The sequence below is a fragment of the Corapipo altera genome, unplaced genomic scaffold, assembly GCF_003945725.1.
Source record: "Corapipo altera isolate COAL_440 unplaced genomic scaffold, ASM394572v1 0, whole genome shotgun sequence".
Classification (NCBI taxonomy): Eukaryota; Metazoa; Chordata; class Aves; order Passeriformes; family Pipridae; genus Corapipo; species Corapipo altera.
In genome coordinates this window covers 25,463,330-25,485,859 of record NW_020884872.1, presented here as the reverse complement: position 1 = coordinate 25,485,859, position 22,530 = coordinate 25,463,330, and the positions used below count along the sequence as shown (strand labels likewise).

General features: G+C 39.3%; 1 protein-coding gene across 4 annotated transcripts in view; it reads right to left on the bottom strand.

Moving 5' to 3' along the window:
* The window catches only part of ATP11A (ATPase phospholipid transporting 11A), a 112,650-nt gene extending 90,345 nt beyond the window's left edge, over window positions 1-22,305 (bottom strand). For all 4 annotated transcript variants that reach the window (XM_027640199.1, XM_027640204.1, XM_027640212.1 and 1 more), the window contains exon 1: window positions 22,143-22,305. In XM_027640199.1, coding sequence (XP_027496000.1) covers window positions 22,143-22,181 — 39 coding nt within the window. In that variant the 5' untranslated portion in view covers window positions 22,182-22,305. The remainder of the gene's footprint in view (window positions 1-22,142) is intronic.
* Window positions 22,306-22,530: the final 225 nt, after the last annotated feature.

Below are 22,530 nucleotides of genomic sequence, written 5' to 3'. Positions count from 1 at the left end.
GGGGGAGGGAAGGGGCAACACACATCTCTTTCTAAAAAGCTTTAATTCATCTGATACCAGCTGTATCAGATGGCTTATCCTCCTAAGAACTGGGCACATGAATAGCTAAATAGTTGCCATCTTACAACTCAGTCTACACACTGACACAGAACAGTAAACTGAAGATTAATAATCTTGGTTTACAATAAAATTACTTGCTTTGGAATTGCTATCTAAATGTCTAATGATTTATTCCTTTAGCCATTTTGTTCACTAGGTTTTCTTGGCAATGTAGAACTATCAGTCACATGCCATTTTCAGCTTTAAGACTCTCAGATGACCTGATGTGATAGCTCAAGCTTTGCTTTTGCCATTTACTTTTAAGGCTTCAACCGATATCATTTCATTCTTGAGAAGTCTAAACTGCATGCCAGACCCCAGAGTGTCCTTCACTCATTTTTGGTGCCTTACACTTGTCTTAGCAAAAAATAAAATAAAATTCAAGAACAATTCTGATACAAACCAAAAAATTTCAAATGTTTACTTGCCACTGGGAGACATTTGTCAAGCTCCACTTTCTCAGTAACAGGCCTGATGACAGGAAAAATGAGAGCAACACTTTTCCCTTGAAGCAGACTCATATCGTATAATGCTAGTTAAAAGGAAGGATGCTTCACAGACAGTATCAGTGCTGGAGAACATAGAAAGGGAAGGCCATTCTACAAGATATTAGAAAGCTGTGCCAGTAATGGAGAGAATGAAGTTACTTATCCACAATGCATAACAGCAGTATACAGGATGCATTACAACGTAAAAGCTTTAAACATGCAGACACAAGGAACAGACACTACATTAGAGGCACATCCTAAAATATCTCTACAGTAAAAAGGGATTTTTTTCTTTAATACATAGAAGTAGGGTAACATCTATATGTATCATCACAATACACTGTGAGGGATTTATCCTCTAAGATTAAAACACAGGGTTTTTCGAGAGTGCAATAAAGGGCAGTAACTGCCAAGAAAATTAACAAAGCTTTATTCTGAGTTCAAAGAATTTACTTAACCATAATTCAGTGACTTTACCTTTTACTAAATGACATAGTAGTATGCAATGCCACCAGATTAAAAAACTACAAAGAGATAGAAACCTTGTATTGATTTTAGAAAATATTTTCCAATTCTTTATGCAAGCAACACCATCTTCCTTCCCCATTTATTTCCATCAGTTCAAGAGTCACATTACTCTAGGTCATCAATGTTATAAATATGGCACTGAAGGAAAGAGTCATTACTGTCTGAGCAGTTGCTTCTACTGATTAGGCTTTTATCATATATCGCTGTAGTAGTAGATGAGTCTAATGTTAGCACTGCAGTTCCCAGCAATATTGCTAATCAAGAGAACAAAACATACTTTACAGTGTATTCATCAGGGAGGCATCCTTCAAACTAAATGAACTGCAACAGAAGCCTTCAGGGACTTCTGCAGAAACAACCAGAAAAACAATACTTCTCAGTTTCTCACACTTTGACTCCCTGATACCCTGCAGATTCCTATGCTTCAGAAAGAGCTCTCTTCGTGCAGGGAGCACTTACCTCTCAGTAAGTGTCCTAACAAACAACCTGTGGAACTGGGTCTAAGCATTCTCTCGGGTTTACACTTAAGCTGATTTACACTGACAAGTGTTTCATTCTTTAAATATTTAAAATAGTTAAAGTATGAAATTAAAGTCCCAGTCCTCAACACGATATGCTCTGTATCACTTTTAAAGCTTCACTCCCTCCCTGCTTCTCCTCCACACCAAATTGCAGCTCTTCACTTGCTTACCACTTTTCCATGAGAATTGTTTTTATGTATCAGAATTGGTAAAGTGCATGACCCACAGTCACATTAGAACATGGAAAGCATGGAGAGAGCTCAAAGACAACACAGAAGTCTGCATGCACCTGCAACTAGTCAACCAAAAATATTCAAGAGTATTAAGACCTTCCACAAGAAAAGCATTTGCTAAACAGACAATGCGTTTATAGCTTATCTTTCTGTCGAAAGCATAGCTTGCTGATCGTTAACTATTTTGGAAGAATCTACTTTATCACCCTTTCTCTAGGTCACTTTTTTAATCAGAAAGCTATCTAAGCTACTATTTTCCCCCTCCACTTATTTCATGGACTTAACCCTCTATGAAGAGGTCCCAAAATGCAGACAGGAAAGGACAGCAGAGAACTGCAAACACTTGCTTATAAAAGGCTCTTGAGCACAACACAGGCAAGAAACAGGTTTCTCAGAAGCTTCACACATAGAGGCAGAAAAACCCAAATGACGATTCAGCCAGACGTGAGTCAGAAATTGGCTGTTTGTTTTGTTAAGCCACTTGCTTTTCTGCAGGAAACATGGGAGACAGTATTAAAAAAAAAAAATAATCAAAACAAAACTAAAAACATTTAGTTATCTGGCTCACCCAGTCACATTTCTCCTATTAGCATCTATATCCCTGGTATCTACAACACATAATTTGTTTCCACAAAAAGAGTTTTATATACATGTTTGTATACATATACATAAGCTCACAGTAAGCAGTTATATCTTCATTGCCCCAAAAAGAAATGGCTTAAAATAGTCAAGCCTATTCCATGGAATGTTTCAGGACACAAAAAGAAGTCCTGTAATTCTTTCCAGATCCAGCAATATTAACATGCATGCTTCTGCTGTCATGTCTTTCAATAACAATACAGCATGCACAACTGTTAGAAAGTTAACATGCAGGCTCTACTTCAGTCCCTCAAGAGAAATCAAGAGTTGGTAGAAAGATTTTTTTATACCACTGGCAAAAGCTCCTTTCATGCCTCTTATACTGAAGGATTATCACTGTGAAAAAGGTGAGTTCAATTTCATCATTTCTTGCATTTAATATATCCATCACTTCAATACACACCACCACGTTCTGAAACAAACCAGAGTAGATTTAGGTCAAACCTAATGTTCTATTAAAAAACCACAAATCATTAAAATCTTTTTTAATGTTGCAGTAAAGTATTGGATAATATTCATATGTATTTATTAAGACCAGCTTATACTCTACAATGTAAAAAAAAACCCAACAACAAAACAATCTCAATAACAAGGATTTCATCTTCCTGTCTTGCCCAAACTAAATTATAACAGGTTCATAAAACAGAGTTACTATCAGCATTTTCAGAGTGGCACTGAACTACTGCTTTGAAAGCTCACCTTCTACAGAAATGGAAACCAGTCAGATATAAGCATAGTTAATGTTTTCAGAATGGGTTTATTTTAAAGGAAAATAAATGAAGAGAGAACTACAATCCCCCCGAGATACAGTGTAAAAGCAAGAAGTTGATTTTTTTATGGAGCTTAACTTCCATGGGTGCTACTTTGAATCTGTCTTTCCTGATTTGCAAAGAAATGAATATGGATAACTGAAGGTAAAAGTTGCTGGACACAATCATGTATTTTTAAATATAATATGTTTTCACTCCAGATACACTCTAACTTATGATAGGCAACTTATTTTCTTGTTTGGAGGATAATAAGAAAGAAATTAATACTAGTAAGTAAAATAAATCCAAACATCAAAGTAAACAACAGACTTGAGGCATGAAAGAAAGCATGTTTGAGCTTTTTACTTAAAAAAAAAAAAAAAGGATTATTCCTCTCATGCACAGCCCTTATTTGTTTGCCAGGCAATCTTGCTCATTCTCTTTTTTCATGCTCTAGAAACTATAGTGGCTTCTTACCAGACCAGAATTACATGTAAAGGTCTACAGTGAGCTGGGTAAAGGCAATCTCAGTACACGTCTCCCATCACTAGCACAGATTCAGTTTTGAAATAAATATTTATTATCCCTGAAGAGAGCTGTGATCTCTAGGGGAAAAACAAAACAAAACAAAACAAACCCCACAACAAAAAACAAACAAACAAACAAACCCAAACAAACAAAAAAAAGAGAGCCCAACAACCCAACACACACAAAAATCCTGAACACTTATGAAAGTGGTAATGCTGAAAGGAAGCCCATTCTCAGCAGAGAGCTAACTCCTCGAATACTCGGTCCTTGCTGTGAAAAGTAGATAAGCACTTATCTTTTTCAGAAGTTTTCACATTTCCCCTCTATTTTAACACTCTTCATTCCACACAACAGAAATTAAACATTAATAGTGAGGAAAGGCAGAGGGGGCAGACACAGGGCATCTCAACTGACTAAACATTCAAGAGCTTGTGCTTTAAGTTTTATATTTCAGGACAGGGGGATACCCACACTGGTTTTTTTCTTTCATTTCCTTTGCCTTCCACACCTCACTACTTCTGTACAACCCTTCCCTCGTCTCTTTTGGATTTGAACAAAGAGGGAAGAGTACTTTTTGCATGTTTAGTTAGATGCTCAAAGCATCAATCACACCTGCTTCACCTTCTTCCCCCTTACACTGAAGTTATAAATATACCAATCATCACTGTCTCTTAAATACTGGTATATCACAAGAGAAATTCATGTTCCCATGAACGTTGATAGCCATGTCTACCATCTTAAAAAATAATTTTTTAAGACAAGTCCTCTTAAGACTTTCAAGCAAACAGTTCATGCTTTTCAGATAAAGGATAACAAAGTGAGCTCTCCTAAAATTGAGTCAGCTGAAGTATGGAGCAACAGGAGAATTTCCATCATCCAACCTGTACTACAGCCACCATCTTGGATTCTTCAGCCATAAAAGTGGGATTACTTAGATTTTTATCATGCTTAAAACCCACCTACATTATTTATGTCTTAACTAAACCAAGACCTTTACTCTTGCCATCTGTATATCATAAAGCAAAGAAACCCAGTCTCCTTATGTGCAGCATTTCATAAATAATTTAAAATGGCTATTTCACTTCCTTTAGATCAGGACTGAGCCGGTTCAGAACAAGAAATCTTTACTACTCTTATTAAATATTTACTATATGGCTGTTCTGGCATCCTCACAAGAAACACTGCATACAAATGTTATGCATTAGAAAAATACAAAAGCTACATTTAAAACATTTAAAAGATGCTGGCAAGTGCACAATAGCTGTGAAATGCAAACAAAGCTGACAGCCTAACTTTCACTGCTAATTCTTTCCAGGACAAAAATCAGCCACATGAGACAGCTTAACCTTTTTCTTTAAGGTCAACATGCGTCAAAGAGTTTTCCATAAAAAGGACATTTGTCACTACCTGAAAAAAATTTTAGGAAAACATTTTAATGAAGCAAAAAGACAACCAATTTGTTTCCAAGCTTTCCATCAGCGTATATTACAAAGCTAGAAAGGTCATAAGTATTTACCAATTTCATGTATGCAATGAAGTTATATCTATCCCCCTCTGCCAGCAACACTTCTACCTTCAAAACAGCAAACTTAAGGAATCTAACTAGGAGTGTGACACCTACAAAACCAGCCATAAGATGAAAAATGCAGGAGCCTTAACATAACAGTCTTCAATAGCCCATCCCCTGTCACCAAAGGAAAGTTTCAGTCTTACATTACATCAATTTTTTCACCAAGTTTTTTAGATAATTGCCCTGGCAGTACTCATATAACCATATCTCAAGGCAACAGGCACACAGAACAATGATGAGACTCAGCAATCCCGCTGCAACTTTCAGATTTAAAAGTACAACTGCTTATCCCAATCAATGAGATATACTTGCATGGCAGCAATAACCATCACAATTGCTGGTTTTTGGCAGGCCTCAGCACACACTGCATTTTTTCCAATAAGTCTCTAGTACAAGGCCAAAGGAACATGCTTCCCTCAGCCTCTTGCTCTCTCTATAAAACTGCTACAAGATAGTATTACATACTACAGTCTCCTGCAAACTACATGCCTGTAAGAACAAGCTTCCAAATTTTAAGTTTTATTTGAAGTGACCCAGTAGCAACCAATGGCCTCGTAAAAAGTTCCCTGCCTGAGCATCAGATTATTTTTTAAATAAAGAAAAATCTGAAACAGACCAGGACAGACCAAAATAATGCTGGTTGGGAATATTTTCAGGTGGCTCTCCCAGGTACAAAACTTGGTTTATAGCTAGTAGGCCAGTTTCAAGGCCTTCAGCCTCAAGGCAGCAAGGCACCTATTTCAAAAGAAACTTTTATTTTCCAACTCCCTTCTAGTAACAAGCAGCCAGGCTACAACACTGACCATTCTGCAATCCATTTTTCTGAGGGCAGAGGGTGAACACACTAACATTTCCCCCTTGTACAGAAGGAACTATCATAAGTTAAACACTACTGTGCTCAGCAGCAGCTTTCTTTTGCTGCCAGTCTGAACTGCCACTTTCAAATGCATCAATCAGATACATACTAAATTAGGAACTGCACTTCTTTCTAGCACAGCCTGCCAAGACAGCTGCTCTGTTTTCTATACAAACGACTCAGAAGGTACTAAAATAAAGTTCTGGCACTGATGTCCACCAAGAGAAGGTACTCTCATCATTACGGGAAATGACTATCATTGTGTTTTTCTTTTTAGTATAAGAATGTCATGCAAAAATATATTTAGTAACCTAGTGTAGCATAATACTTTCAGTCACACACTTCATCTCAGTTTGAGGGAGATAACAAAAGCATGTTTTGTTGGTTGTAGTTTTCCAAACACCGAAGGCTGTGGGATCTTCAAAGGAAGCAAGGGTCAATTTATCCTTCCTGTATAAGGTCACCACATAGCAACAGCTGATCTGGTCAGCTGAGGACCAGATGACACAGATCAGACCGTGGGAAGAAGGGAGGCAATGTCTCAGTTGGGAGAACTCACCTGGAGTTCACTACACTGTTCCCTGTAACTTCTCAAAAGGGGTGCATACAAAAAGCTAGGCAAGTTAGGGCAAAGAACTGCAGAGGCACTCTACTGATGTAAGAATACAGGCTAAAGGAAGGTAACTGGGGAACAATGAACCAGGAGACATAAGCAGAAAAAGACCTTAAAGAAAGACTTTTCAGAAGAAACAGGATCCATAGTAAGATTAGCTGAGGTGGCACTAAAGAGAAATTGAGGCACTGGGTTTAAAGACCAGTATAATCTGAGATAAGGCATGGAAAAATGGAGCATCCTGAACCACCCGCAGAGGAAGCAAAGCCAGACAAACAGTGCTTTAGCAAGTCATGTGAGGCTGTTAGATGCCATCCAGAGCAAGGGGTTGTATAATTTCTGGTATCTATTATAGCTAGATCTCAAACTCACAAATTAAGCCTTTTCAAGAATGTCTCTGGTGTTTTGAAGGCTGCTGGAAACAGAGTACACATCTGTGAACAGGGCAAAGACCAGATGTTTTAACACATTTTCTAATGAAAATAAAAATTTTTAGCAAAGATTGTTTTATGTAAATGGATGGAAAGGCTGAGCCTAGTATAGGAGGAGTATCATTAATTCTTCAGATGTCTACTTCAAAGAGATGAAGAAAAATCTTCTTCCTGGAGAACTCTGTCAAAGCTTCCAGATCCTCTTTTAGAACACATCTCTTTTAAGAGTGCATCCCAATTTAAACCACTTAAGCAGGTAGATTCACTTTGCTTTTTTTTTTTTTAAGAGCAAACTGAAATCAGAAGGAGGAAAGCCAGCTTAATTTGTCCATTTAGTGGTCAAGTTCTAAATAATAAAGTTCCACCAAGCTTCAACTGACCACATAAGTAGAGAACAGAGAAGTGTTTATAGCTTCCCCTCCCCTCAGCCACCAGCTCAGAAACCACAGAAGGACTCATTACAACACATGACTTCAAGCGCATGATATCAAACACTCAAGCTTCTCTTTCAGTCAAGGACTCCTTCTCTTCCACTGAATATTCTTTCACCATCCTTCTCTCTTTGACATTTTAAAACAGACATAGAGACCCATTGCATTAATATGCCTTAAACTATTTTAAGATAAGTCAAGTACACTGAGATCAGGGAGGTTTTCCTTTTGTATTTTCCTTCCTCACAGTCAAATCATCTTCACCTTTTATTCAACTTAGGGCCTGCAAACCCTTTTCAAAACTCTCATCAGCTCTTAACCCAGTAAGAAGTCTTTCAAGAACAGCTTAAAGCCTGTTACTGCAATCCAGTATTATTTTCTTGGTAATGACATGTAATAGTAATTCTGTTTATACTGATGTCTAGACTTGTTGCTATTTGCTATCTTCTTTCTACTATTCCCATACTCCCCAAACTAAACACACATGTAGTTTCAGCACCTAAATGCAACTCCAGAACAACTCTTCATAGCACTTGCACCCACAGTCAGAGCTCCATGGTGACACAACAACCTTGTCATGAAAGCTGAGATGGGCCAGCTTAAGTCTCAAGGGTACAAGCATTTTCACACTATTTGTTACTAATTAAAGTCTAGTAGCTTTTCTCTTCCAGCCTCTCAGATCACACCGACACAACAGTAGCTTCCAAATTAAGTTCTAGGCATGTAGCTTCTTCAGGATCCCAAAGAGATTCCCATCTACAGCTCCTCCCCCACCTAGCTACTCACTACCATCCACTTTCAGGCTAGGACTTCCTTAGATACTATGAACATCTGAATGAAGGAACATGAATCAGACAGTTTAACAAATTTTTCAGTAGTTTGAGAAAAATACATTTTTTTGATGGAAAAATGTTTGGAATAGCCACATGAGCAGGTAAAGTGAGTAGGGAATGATGACAATAACCATGTATAGGCTGACTGCAATAATTTTTCTTTAACTGGAATATGAACCAGGAGACATACTGTAATTGATGTGGACCTGACCAGGTTAAAGCCTCAGTTACACCTACAGTAGTTTTTACTGAGTGATGAACACAGGGAAGTTGTTGTGAACCTCTGCTATGGCAATCCTAAAGCATGAATGAACAAACACACCAAGCAGTATAATTACTGCTCACAATAACAATCTGTGGAGTCCATGGGTTATCACTTAAAGATGTGATATCCACAGAGCTTTATCCACAGAGCCTGTTTTAAACTAGGATGTCTTATTACTACCATCTCCTCAGAGATGAAAACCAAGATGGCTGCAAAAGAGGCAAGAGTATTTTCTCCTTTAAGTTAACATTAAGCAGAAGTCAGTGGTTCTTACTTTAGAATCAGAACAATGAAGGTTAGAAGGCATCTCTCCAGATCATCTAGTTAGTTTTCATGAAAACAGTGTTAAAAAGCATGAAGCTTTTTTAGACCAATCTGATATTAACAAATATTTTTTTTTTGCTTTAGAGATACTGAGTTTAAATAATTATTTTCAGAATTAACTCATTCTAAATATCACTAGTGAATCAGATCATGTACACCTTGTCTTCATGCAATGAAAACCTTGATTTTTAAGCATTTGACACTGGCCTTCATGCTAAACCAAAAATACCAATCTCCTACAGTTGCCTGTGAAAGGGTTAAAGGTGCTATAGACTTTCACAATCTTAAAGTATTCCTGTGCTGGCTAGCATCCTTATTTCAATAAAACATGTTCTAAAAAACACAGGAGGAAATCTTAAGCATATAATGGTTGTTCCATCCCCTCCCCCCCCCCGCCATCATTATGCTTTGATTGCAACTAAAAGGAAGGTCAAGCCATATGACAAGTACTACAAGAGCATGCACATCAGAGGTAGTTCAAGGAGGAAAAGCTGGAGTTACTTCCTGGTTGGTTTATTTTTAAGTAACATTCCTTCTAGTATGTTGTCCCCCAAATACTACCCTTCATTTCATAAATCGTAAAGCTTCTTGACATTTACATAAAGTGTTAACTCCCATCCCTCTCTCAACTACTTTTCTGATGCCAGATACTACTCACAAAACAAGCCAGTGTTCCATGGATGTCACCAACTTGTCAAGTCAGTCCCTGACCTATCAGTCATCACTCTGGATGTCACTTCATCCCAGTCAGAAGCACAGTCTAGAACTCTGGCACTTGGCAGCACTCTTCCCCTCACAATGAAACTTGCCACATTATCCATTTCAGCTTCAAACCCAGAGCAACAGTTGCCTCTCTAGGAAGGCACCCACATAAAGCCACTAGCCAATTGTTTTGTCACTCAGACAGCACAGTGAAACACGTCTCTATCAATAGTCCAACAGCACATCCCAAACAGAAGACAAAAGAAAGCACAAACCTCTGTACAGCCAGAGTCCCTTCTGACAGCTCTTACAAGACTACAAGAGCTACATGCCACTGCATCAGCCCACTTAACACTTCTGCTTTGGTCTTCTCTACATACTACAAGAAAACAAAGAGAAGTCCAGATCATACCTTTCATCAGTTTAAGGAAGCACAAGATGTAGCTGCCTCCAGTCAGCAGCAGCACCACAAACATGTTTTTCCACTCCTATGCTAATCTAACTGCACAGTGCCAGGCGGGAAGCTCCCTATGCTCGAGTCCACAGGACTCTAAAGACCACATTTCTCCTTTTCCCCTCCACATCTCCAAGACATAGATAAGAATTTGACAGTGCCATAACACTTTTCCCCTTTATCAAAATACTCTCAAAGATCAGCTAAAAGTCACATAACCAAGCAGCTGCTATTCTGCAGCAAGAAGTAGTCATTACAAGAAGAATTAATTGGTCTGACTGCAGGCAGCAGGAGAAAGCAAGAAAAGCCAATGCTACTGTCTTACTAGCTGACTGTCTGCAAGTATTTGCAGCAGTCTCACTCGATGACTCAACTATAACCACAACTCAAGCAAACTTTGTTTGGTTTTTGTCACCATTTTTAACATGCCAGAAAGCAAATGCACATGTAAAAGCATTATTATTTTCAGTTTAAAATACCTTATAATTTGCAAGAAAATAGTAAAGGAATACTGATATTTTAATTCTACATGCCCAGCAGAAATCTAGGCTCAAGTAATTTTTTTAGTGTATTTTTCAAAAACCTTACTTTATATATATGTTGACATAAAAGCTCTTTGAACAAGTTACAGCAAATACCATTAACAGGGTAAAAACGCTCAAACTCTTCACTTCTTAGGAAGCAAGTCAGAAAGCTTAAGAACTTTCTTTTAAGAAAAAAGACAAGCCTTTCAAATTTGAGACTTCCTGGGCTGAAGGAGACAGGAGATGCAAAATCACATTCAGTTGTCCTTTATAAACCTGTTTTTATACCTGCTCATGTGCACTATGCACTGCTTCACGAAAGTACGTGAAGCTTTCCTATTGCTTCTGTGTCATTACAGCCACCGAGTATGGAAACAACCTCCTTATGTCAGACAAAAGCTTACAGAATCAAGAAGTCAACGTATCCACGAATCATCTCAAAGCAATCATGCAGTTCTGGACTGAGGAAAGAGCTTTTTTCCCTTTTCCCTTCACTTCTTCCCCCCTAGTGCCAATACACAGGCACCTCCTACCAGATGAGGTCATCTGGTCACTTGATAACTGCAAAGAGCAAGCAGTCAGTTAACACTGTTTAAGAGATTAACAAAACTACCATATTTTCAGGTGAAGAATCTCGTGGGTTAGGTTTTTTGGGGGGAGGGTGGGTTTCCATCTTAGAAGGTAAAAGAATTTTGTAGTTGTGCTCAACAGTAGTCATTAAACAAAATTCTTAGCTTAGCTTTAACCCACCTGCCTCCATCCTCCCTCCTATGATGTTAACAACCAGCAACATATATTTAACTGGCTACATATCTGTTATAGAGAGGATATACAAAGAGCTTCAGGTCAAGAAGAAATGGGATTAGAACCCTTAGAACTGCTTTAGTTTAAGGTAGTCAGGAATTGAAAACCTGGTACAAAAGGATAAAAATACTAAACATTTTTAAAAATGAGACAGCAGAAGACATTATAAAACCTATATATTGGATTTTAAACATTAAATTAACTTGACAATGTTTATAATACTTGATGTTACCTGAGAAATCTTTATATTTTTTTTTTTAGCCTAAATGAACAGAAGGTTCTTATTAGAGTTAAATTTTCCAAAAATCATACTGTTAGTCAGGAGACTAGAATGTGAAAGATGAGAGTAGCTCTTAACATAACACTTATTGTTAATGTAATTCCACTGAAAAAATCAAAGAAAAAGGAACTACACATAATTTACTAGAAAGGAGTTACAGCCATTCTGTAACACACAATACACCAATGAATAACAACATTTCAGTACATTCCGTGTTTACAGAGAAAGTGCTGAGTATTAAACTAAAGGACTAACATTAATCTATGAAAATCTGCTTATAGTGTAAGGAGCCTTTTTGACCAAAGCCAAATGTCTAGCCTGAACTTAGTTACATTATACTTCAGCATAAGTTTATTGACCAAGTCATAGCTAAAATAATAAACAGTTTTAAGCCTACCTTTATAGTACCCTCTGTCATATATATTGTATTTTGCATAATCAAAGACTGTATTTCTACACAGGCACATTTTATAGCACAATTAAAGAGTGGCCTGGTTTTTAAGAACTTTCATGCAGGTAAATTTTAAATAATGTCTTCTCCCTCTAAAAAAAAATATATATATATATCACTGAATAAGCAGGATGTCAAATTCCCCAACAATATTTCCTCCACATTTGTTATACTCTACCCAAAACTCATGCAGTGATTGGTATGCTATTTGTTACTCACCATAGCCTCAAACCCAAGCAGAAGGCAAAGACACCAGATACATTTTAACAGCAGACTGCAACTCTCCTTGAAGTCAGCTTTGGGATCCCAGAGCCACACATTCCACTCATTCTGGAACTGTGGTTAATGCCAGTCTGAGAAAATACAGTTTATGTGACTCCAAGTTGCCTCAAGAATAAGATGAAATAAATAGATTTCATCTTTTTCTGGACAACCCTTCTTCAGGCATATTATCATCCAAAAAATAAGATTAGATTGAGCTCTCTAGACTAGTGTTCTGCAGAACACTAGAAAAGCCATGAGTTTCAGTAGCCTACTTACAACTGCTAGTATTGAAATTAAGACCACGAGAGCAATTTCTCAGAGGCAAGTGTCATTCAACTATCTTTTCTGAAGCTCCACAGCGTACTACTACCCATTCTTCACAGAAGGCAGTCAGTTCTATCATTTATGGGGTGGATTCAATAGTCAAACCTTCTCCAAAATACACATAGACATTTTTCCTTCCCATTAATCATTATACTGTCTTATGCACATCGTGTATCTTCCAATAATAGCGGTATTTTTCAGTTTTATTTTGTAATGACCTCCTGACAAGTACAGCAGTTTCATGTTAGCTATCTAATGTCACTGCTGATTCAGATTCATCTCAAGAGATGCCACTGTGCTGGTTTAAAAGTTAACCAGCAGGGGAAACCAACCCAACTCAAAAGAGAGATTACAAGTCAGAATAACAATTTAATAAAATAATACAATAAGTATGACCACACGGACAAGCAACCGGCCCTAACCCACAAAACCCAAATGTACAACCCAGCATCCCAGGGCACAAACAAAACGGTGCTCCCGGGGCCCCCCCCGAGTCCAAAGTAAAGGGAGAGGGAAAAACCTGCCGGCGGGTGCAGTCCGGCCAAAGTGGTGATTGCAGCCCAGCCGAGGGTGTTGGTCTCAGTCTGGCTGAGAGCGGTGAGCTGCAGTCCTCTGGATCCCACGAGTGGTGGAAAGGTTCCAAAACTCCAGGTTTATATGTTCTCCAGCTCAGGCAGGAATGCTCAGTCCCTCCCTCAGAGCGGGGAATTCCATAGAAGAATGCTCAGTCCTTCCCTCAGAGTGGGGAATTCCATAAAAGGGCATGAGGACAGGAACATCCCCCCACCTCGAAGGCCTCTACTGACAACAGTTTCCGGGAAATGGCATGGAAGGCTATAGAATACACAGGTTTGGGCTACACCCATCCAGTGATGAATCGGTCCCAGCTGTTCTAACTAGGACAGCCATTTATAATGAATATAAGTAACATAAAATAGTTATAAAAGCACAGATTATAAACAGTGTTTGTACTTCATTATTATAATTTGTGCTAACAACTCATTAATAGTACTTTGAAAAGAAGTGAAAGACTACGTATAACGCTAAGCATGAACCGCAAGTTACTAACGCAATTTGGGTCACACGAAATCCATTTCAGTTCATCTACATATCCAATCCACAACGTAATTTAGAAGCATTAGAGACAAAAACTACTGAGCAAAGAGATCAGTATTCCTTCCCTCTCCCCAATTCATTCATACAGTTATCTCCAGGCAAGTACTTCATACACAAAGCTTCTTTTTCTGCATATAACTATTTTGATTATTAACATTAGTTTTGCAAAACTTTAATGGCACATCAGCAGATGTTCTTTTCAGAGGATTTCACAACATCCTATCTTAATGGTGAAGTAGAGGAAGAGCCTAATTGTCCTTAATCCTCTATTCAAAATAGGTTAGATGAAATCCTCTTTTGACTGAAGCAAAGAGATTAGTCAGTGTCACCAGGAAAAAGAAACAGTATTTCCCCCTCACCCTGCCCTGTATCTAGATGAGTTTAATGATTAATGAAGGAAATACGTTTTCCTATTTCCAAAAGGGAAATCAGACTATAGGGAAGAGCAGAATAAATGGAAAAATGTCTCTATGAAATCTCCAAATTCTTAAGCTTTCATGCTTGTAGTAACGACCACAATGATCTAAGTAAGAAGCATCCCAGAACACACTTTCATGGTATACTTCAGTAATCAGACACAAGAGCTCATATGAAGGACTTTTTTTTTTAATACCAATACACATCTGGATCTCTGGTAAATCTTGGCATAATTCTTGACATTACCAAATGAACAGCTCCCAATTTAAGGATGCACATGTTCGGTCATCTGCACGCGAATGCATGCAGATGGAGGAATCAAAAGGGAAATCAGTTTGCAGGAGAAACAGTGTGGAACACTTAAGTAACAAAAAAACCCAACCCTAAGACAAAGTCATTACAGGCTTATGTTCACACTCAGTTGTCTTCCTGTAACATGCTAATTTTGTTACATGGAAGCATTTAAGTACCCTTACAACTCCTCTCTATGGAAAAGATGGGCAATACTCTCATCCCTGGCTTAAGAAAAGATAGATACACAAAGAAATTAACATCCAGATCTACAAAGATATTTAGGTGATTTATCAGCCTGTGGTCTTCCCTGATGTTCCAAACAAACTCCCCAGCCACTGGCTCATCTCAGTCTCCCAGAACAATCCAGGCCAGGCTTCCAGTTTCTTCCTAAAAAGAGTGCATTTTTAATACAGTGCCACAAATACTCAATACTTAGGAAATTAAAATCAAAGTTAAATTGAAAAAAAAACCTCAACCCAAAACAAAACACTTTTCATGATGACTCAGTGTGTTTGTGCCACAGGCTTCTCAGTGTCATTACTGAGAGGGAAGAAAAACAGCTGGTGTACATATGATATAGAAAAAGAATCCTCAACTTGCCCTGTCTACCTGCAACTGTTGCCATGGCAATTACAGCAGAGAAGATAATAGCATTCCAGTGTCATTCTGCTTCATAGCTCAGGATGAACTTTAACTGAAATATCCCTCAACAATTATACAAATAGAAATATTACATTATCCCATGTAATGGTAAGCCACTAGAATAAGCAGCATTATTCTGGAAAAATACAATCAGCCTAAAAGACTTACATGAGGAGAAGCAGGTTATTTTGCTTAAAAAACAAACAAACAAACAAACAAACAAACCCCAAACCACCACAGTAAAGTTGAATCCAGTTGCATAACAGGTGCTAAAACATCTGCTCAGTCTTCTGTGACACAGTTTTCTCTTGGTTTCTGCTCCCTGACACACCTGCACATGACACGCAGCAAACAGCTCACTGTCAATCACGCGGGAGCTCCTCAGAAACCACAATGGTTTTCTAGTCACACAAACCTAGTTCCATGGGACAGTTTTTATTACCCCCATCTCAACACCACAAAGAGCAGCCAGCTACAGGATTTGCGGAACGCTTTACTTGGCAGCCCAGTTACTATTATCTAAGTGTTTGGAGTTTAGAAAGCAGACTCACTAGAAAATCCCATTCCATCTTGACACTTTTCTTGTTTCAACTACTACTGTATGACAGGAGAAAAGAATCAACAAGAAATGGTTATCAGAGATGTGAAGCTATAAATGTGCTATGTCGTACTTTGTCCTCTTTCATTCCCAAAAATAATTTTGAAAAGGCCTCCTGCTTGCAGAATTGATATTCTGTGGTGCTTGAGAAAAGGCAAAGCAGAACAACATTAAACTCTTTTTAATCAAACAACATGTTATCAAATGACAAAGGCAACTGTGCAGTTCTCACCTCTGAAGAAACAAGTATTTTGATGCTAAACAAAAGCAAGATTAAAAGTTCTTGATTTATTTTCTTGATTTTATTTCTACAGTTTAGATGCTCCAAAAGCAATGTTTTCTACTATGAGAGAGCATCTGATGAGTGCAGATGAGCAATATTTTGTAGTCAATAGCAACCAGTTTGTACACTGACTTCCTGTAAGTGAAATGTTTTACATATGCAATGTTCTATTTTCATTTGTTTATTCTCAAAAGAAAAAGGAAATTATGTTTTTTTGTATAAATTAGCTAATTGATGGGGTAGGGGAAAGGGAAAAAACAAAGCCCATGCAATTCTTCATGTTTATTGCCCTTCAGCAGTAAATAATTGATGTGGGAAGGGAGATTGTCTGTGGGGGTTTTTGACCCTCAGATAATACTGAAATACCTTAAAGAGTACATTACAAACCAGAATGAACACAGGAGTCACTACCAGTATGAAATGCTAGTTAGATCTGCAGAAGTGCCAAATCCTATCAGCCACAGTAAACGTTCAACTGAATTAACTTATAAGTAATAACTTTCAAACTTTGCTTTTTTTAAATAAATTCCTGAAAAATATGCAGGCAGCACTCCATACAGACACCCACTCTCCCAAAAAAATAAAAGAAAAAGGCAACTAGGAGAATAACAAAGCAATGGTGCTTGGGGAAACAGGAATTCAGAACTTACTCATGATGTTTAACCCACTCATCATGCCTTCCACAGCAGGAAGAACTGGTCCCTGCAGTGAAGCAAAGCTATGAGATGGGAAGCATCTCAGGTTTCAAGAAAACATTGTGACACACAGACTTGTTCAAGAGATAACAAAAATGCATTGCATACCTGGGACAGACACTTAAGAGCTACAAGTTACTAATTCCTGACCCATGAATACACACATGGCTCCTACACGGAACATCTTTCATACCATCAGGACAGTTAGTACATGAAGAGTCTGTGTACAAACACACTTATGACATTTAAAACAGCTTAAGATTTTGTCAAGTCATATCCCTGGAACTAAACACCAAACCCAACACAAACCTTTTGACTTATTTTAAGGGATAGCTAGGAAGAGAACTGTGCTTATGTTAGCAGGCACCCTGAATAAGAAACAAACTACTGCTGTCTAGGTAACACTCATCTGCCAGGGTGCAGAGAGAGCTGACTAAATACAAGCAAAAGCAAGAACTGACCACAGGGGAACCCTCAAATGTATTAACTGAACTTATCTGAAACACTTGATAAATGGATTGTCCTTTAAGACAAATACTGAGCACCAACACTTATAATTTTGCCAACTTTCAAGTCAAAGTAGTTATTAACCTTTGCTGTATCAAAGCTAGATATATAAATAAACTGAAGCTCAATATTGATTTATGTCTACTAAGACTACAAAAACAAGCAAAATACCTACGAAAAATCATCTAAACCATGACCAAAAGCCACAGGCTGCCATGAAACTTAGTTTTAGGGGCTAGAAACCCCTAACATAACTTCCTGGTTAGACTAGTCAGTCTTTTCAGACTGATTAAAGTTGACCCACTTCTACAATAGTGAAAAATAGAGCATCAGTTTGTAAGCTCATTTATTCCAATCTCCCAAAAAAACCCATTTTTTCAGAAATACCTGCACAATTAATAGGCCAGCAGCTTCCCAGGGTCCAGAGCTGTAGTAAATCCCTGTTCCTTCTGGAAGTAAATCTTACCTCCTACTATGCGCATTTGGACATATTTACACAGGCAACAAATACTTAATATCCTGAAGTAACAGCACAATCTGAAAGAGGAGAAGCAGTAAAGTAGCAAGATATCTAAATATACTACATCATTGTGGCAAAACTGTTCAGTAATACAGACCTTTGACCCAGTAGCATTTACTATACAGCCCAAAGTCATACATGGACAGGAATTTTTAGTGATGAGGGCCAGCTGTCTTACAAATACAGAACAGACTGCCACTATAGGCTGCAAGACGTTTAGCAATCATTTAGTGTCCAAACATTCATATGCTAAAGAGCAGCATCTTCCCAGATTGCCCAGATATATTCAAATTCACATTCAGCCATAAACAGCTACCATGAATACACAGGTTTTATTTACCATGTGCACAGGTTTCATTAAGAAAAGTGTTCATTCTATGAAAGATAAGAAGTCACCAAGACTTCTTTTAATATTATTAGACATCCTTTGACTGTGAAGAGGAGGGACTTCAGCAGTCCTAAGATAAGCAAGAAATAAGTCACCAGAGAAAACTAATGCAGCTGCAGTTATACAGGCAGAACACATCACTTAATGATATCCACACAGTGTCCCAAATAATCTAACTATAAAACAAAAGTTAATCTTGCATGGAGACAGTTTCAATTGCCATTGTCTGCTTGTTTTTACCCTAAATAGTGTACTGCTGAGCACATAGCAGGTTCTCCATGACATTTACAGGATAGCACATGTTAATTCTGTATTCTCTGGCTGTGAGGCTGCCACCCCTGGGGTATCCCACATCCTCTAGGGAATACACAAACAATCCAAGGAGAAGACAGAGGAACATATTGCCTGATGCAAAAGCAACATTCAGAAAAAGAGGTAATATTTTTATAGAGTATGTAACAAGAAGTGCAGCCCTCCCCAAGGCAATTTTCACACTATCCCCATAAAACCATTACTTCCATTATTTGGGAAAGTAAATTAAACAATACAGTTGTAAAAATTTATCCTATTTATCTTACTGTAGAAAGCTTATTTAGTTCCTATGGTTCCACAAAGTAGAAAAGCTATATATAAAGATGTTTCTGTTTTGTGACTTAAAGATGCCTTTACTATAGCTCACACACATTTTAAAGCAGCAAAATATAGAGAGTAACCTCATTAGACACAATTAAGAAAAGTTACATTGCTGTATAGCAGCTAGAGGAATCACAAAGGATTTAGAAAAGTATAAGGAACTTCATGTCAGCTGTACTGCAGTGAAGCAAGTACCTTTTCTAGAGAAAGTGTTTCTTCCCCATTAGTCCTTGTAAATTGTGTATGGTTGCAGTAATGGTAACAGGAAGCAAGAGCTGAAGTGAAAAACCGCAAAGTTTGGAGGATTTAAAGAGGCAGAAAAAGGATGTAAATTTAAAAATTTAGTGAGATAAAGACATAATTCCCTCTGTCTGTCTAAGAGACTACACCATCTCTTGGTGAAGAGATATGAACTCCAGTATGACAAGCACGATGAACATCTATTTCATTCAGCCCACATGGCTAAAGTGTTCAATGCCTGGAAGACATAAACATGATACTCAATGCAGGTAAAACAACAGACATATTTGAAAATGCTAACCAGGAAACTTGCAGCACCCAGTCATTGCTATTCTTCCACAGGGCCTTGGAAACATGTATGATTTTGCACTGCTTCAGGACAGCAACTGCACAGTAAGGGAAAGGGGAATGGGGAGGATCTTCACAATAACAAGAACCCTTGTATTTAACTTATGTCTTTATGTCCAGCACCAGGAAAGAAATGACACACAAGAAGTGACATTAGAAATGTTAGAAACCATTCTAATAGAAGTCTCCATTAGTACATCACATAGCAACTGTTTGTTATCCCAAGATAGTACTAGAAGAGCTCCCGGCTACCCGAACAACATCTCCAGTTTGCATCAGCCAAGGTTCTCAGGATAATCCTGAGACCAGCCTGCTCTAGGAAGGACCTGCAGCTGAACATGACCAGGACACAACTTGCAGGACACAGATTTGTACCTCTAGGCCCTTGACCATTGAAAAGTTTCCTTACAGATTTTAACTAAACCAAAGTTTGAGCTTACTTTGAAAGAAACACAAGATGTAACTATCCACTCCAACTCTCCTCACAGAATAGTCACTGCCTAATTAAAAAGCAGTTTGGAAAGTGGTAAGCACATCTCCACCTGTGTGGTCTGACTGGTGTGCACAGAGCTTTGGTGAAAAACTACAGAGTGATACTGCTGACGTGTGCATCTGCTACTCATGCACTGCAGCCAGTTTCACGCCCAGCACTCCAACTACTACGTTTCATTTTCACTGCTGTAGATGTACAAAAGTGTTGAACCGCGGAGATAAAAAAAGAAAACGTGCAACACAAGCATCAGCTTGCCAGATATTAATGGCCTTAATGAAATGACGAGCAAAAATTTACTTACAGCGGCTTTTTTCAAAATTACCTCTCCTTGGAAGAAAGAATTCTAAATTAAGACACTGGAGGCATGCAGAAGAACAAGAAGCAACAGGTGAAAATATATAAGGCAGCCTGGAACAGCTGGGCCATTACCTAGGCATAGCCTATTGGCATATATACAATACAGAAAGTAGTGTAACCCAGGAAATAGGAACCCTTCCTCACATGGGATTTAATAATGTTTCATTTATCTTTTAGACTGCTGAATTAGCCTCATCAGCAGTGCAGGAGAGTGGTGACAGTCCTCAACTTAAAAGCTCAAGTGCATTATTTTCAACATACCGTATTCTCATTTACACCTAGTTTAGCCACTCTGTTTCCTTTATATCTGATGCTTAAGCCTAGTTAGAAAGAGGTTAGTAACAATGTTGTGCAGACGAGATTTAACAGTATGCTTGCTCTATGCACAATGAATGCGCCTTTTGTACAGGTTCTAGATGTGAGCACATATAAAAAAAGAAATCTTAAACTAAATCTAAAGTTAGATCAGCACTGACAGATCTCTATACCCCAAGTGATCCCACCTGCTTCAGACCTCAGCACAGCTCACCTGAGCTTTATATATCCATAGAGACTATTGCTTCTCTTATACCTCATTATTAATATGCATATTAGTTTGAGTATTCTTCCTCAGGGCCGCTTTCTAAGGATCCATACACACAGTTGCTTTCAGTATTCACCTCTCCATTCTCTCATCATTGCACATAATATTCTATTGCAAACAGGAGAAAAAAATCCAACCATTTTTCACCTCTGCTATTTTTCTTCATTTGTGCTTCAAAAAGACAGACTTCAGCCTGTACTATGTGGAGACAGCTCTTGACACACACAAATCTAAGTGTATTTATTTTTCCTTGGTCAGAGCACCAAAGTTTCCTTAATTACAGGAATTTTTGCATAGGGTAAAAAGTCATATATATTTGAAAATCCAAATTCTCTCTCCCTACCTTTTAAAAATTTCTTCTACACCCAAAAGCAGAAATTTGCAGTTTCCTGGTATTGGTTGTCCCCATCCCTTTTATTGCACAGCCCCACACTTACAGGCATTCTACCAATCTACTTAAATCATTATCCTGAGCATTTGTTTGGGGTTCAGTGGAACCAGACTCGCACCCAACTGACGCACTTCAGCCTACACCTGGATGCACCCTAATGCGCTACCGAGTTGTTCTTTCAGGGGGTACGGGTGGGCTTTCACACTCTCTCTCACCGCTGTACTCTCAAGTCTGGCGTGTTTGAATCTTACTACGCACAGATACAAAAACTTGGGACTATTCCGACCATTCGCCAGTGTATTTAAATTGGACAATTCCACAAAAACGCCGCTTGACTGAGACAATGTAACAGGAAGAAAAGGGGAAAAAAACCTAAACAAAACCAACCAAACAAAAAAGCCCCCACAACCACTGGACACTTTCTCTGCCCTAATAACTACAGATCGCAGCACACTGTAAACTACAGTGCTCTGAACTCAGGTCAAGCCGCTCTGGTTCAGCGAAGGACAGTCCCGTGGGGCGGGCGGGCTGCAGGGAGCGCATCGACACCCGCCGCTGCATCCCCCGCTGACACCGGGCATCACGTGTGGCAGCCCCCGGGGCTCCCCCGGCTGCCGAGCCGGTCATGGGACCGCCCAGCTCCCGACCGAGCCCTTCCCGAGAGCGCGGGGCCACGGCGGGCGCTCCCCGCCCCGCTGGGGTGCGAGGGGCACGGGCGGTACTCACGTATCGGCTCACGAGGGTCCGCAGGAGGCTGCAATCCATGGCGGGCGGGCGGCCGGCTCAGGACCGCGCCGCCGGGTGCTCGCCGGTGCCGCCGGGCTCCCTGGCTCGCTTCCTCCCTTCCCACATGCAGGGAGCCGCGCTCGCCCCGCCGGACCCGCTGTGACGCCGGCCCGGCGCTCGCCGCCAGTTCCGGCTATGCCATGTGCTCGCCGCCGTCGCTGCGGCGCGGCGCCCCGGGGCCCCGCATACCCCCCGTCGCTGCTGCTGTTGCCGCTTGCTGCCGCCGCCGCCACTACACTTTCGCGGAGAGGAGGCGGAGAGAAGCCGCCGCCAGCCGCTGCCCGGATCGGCTCTCCCACCCCCCGCCCGCTCCGGGGCTTTATCCGGC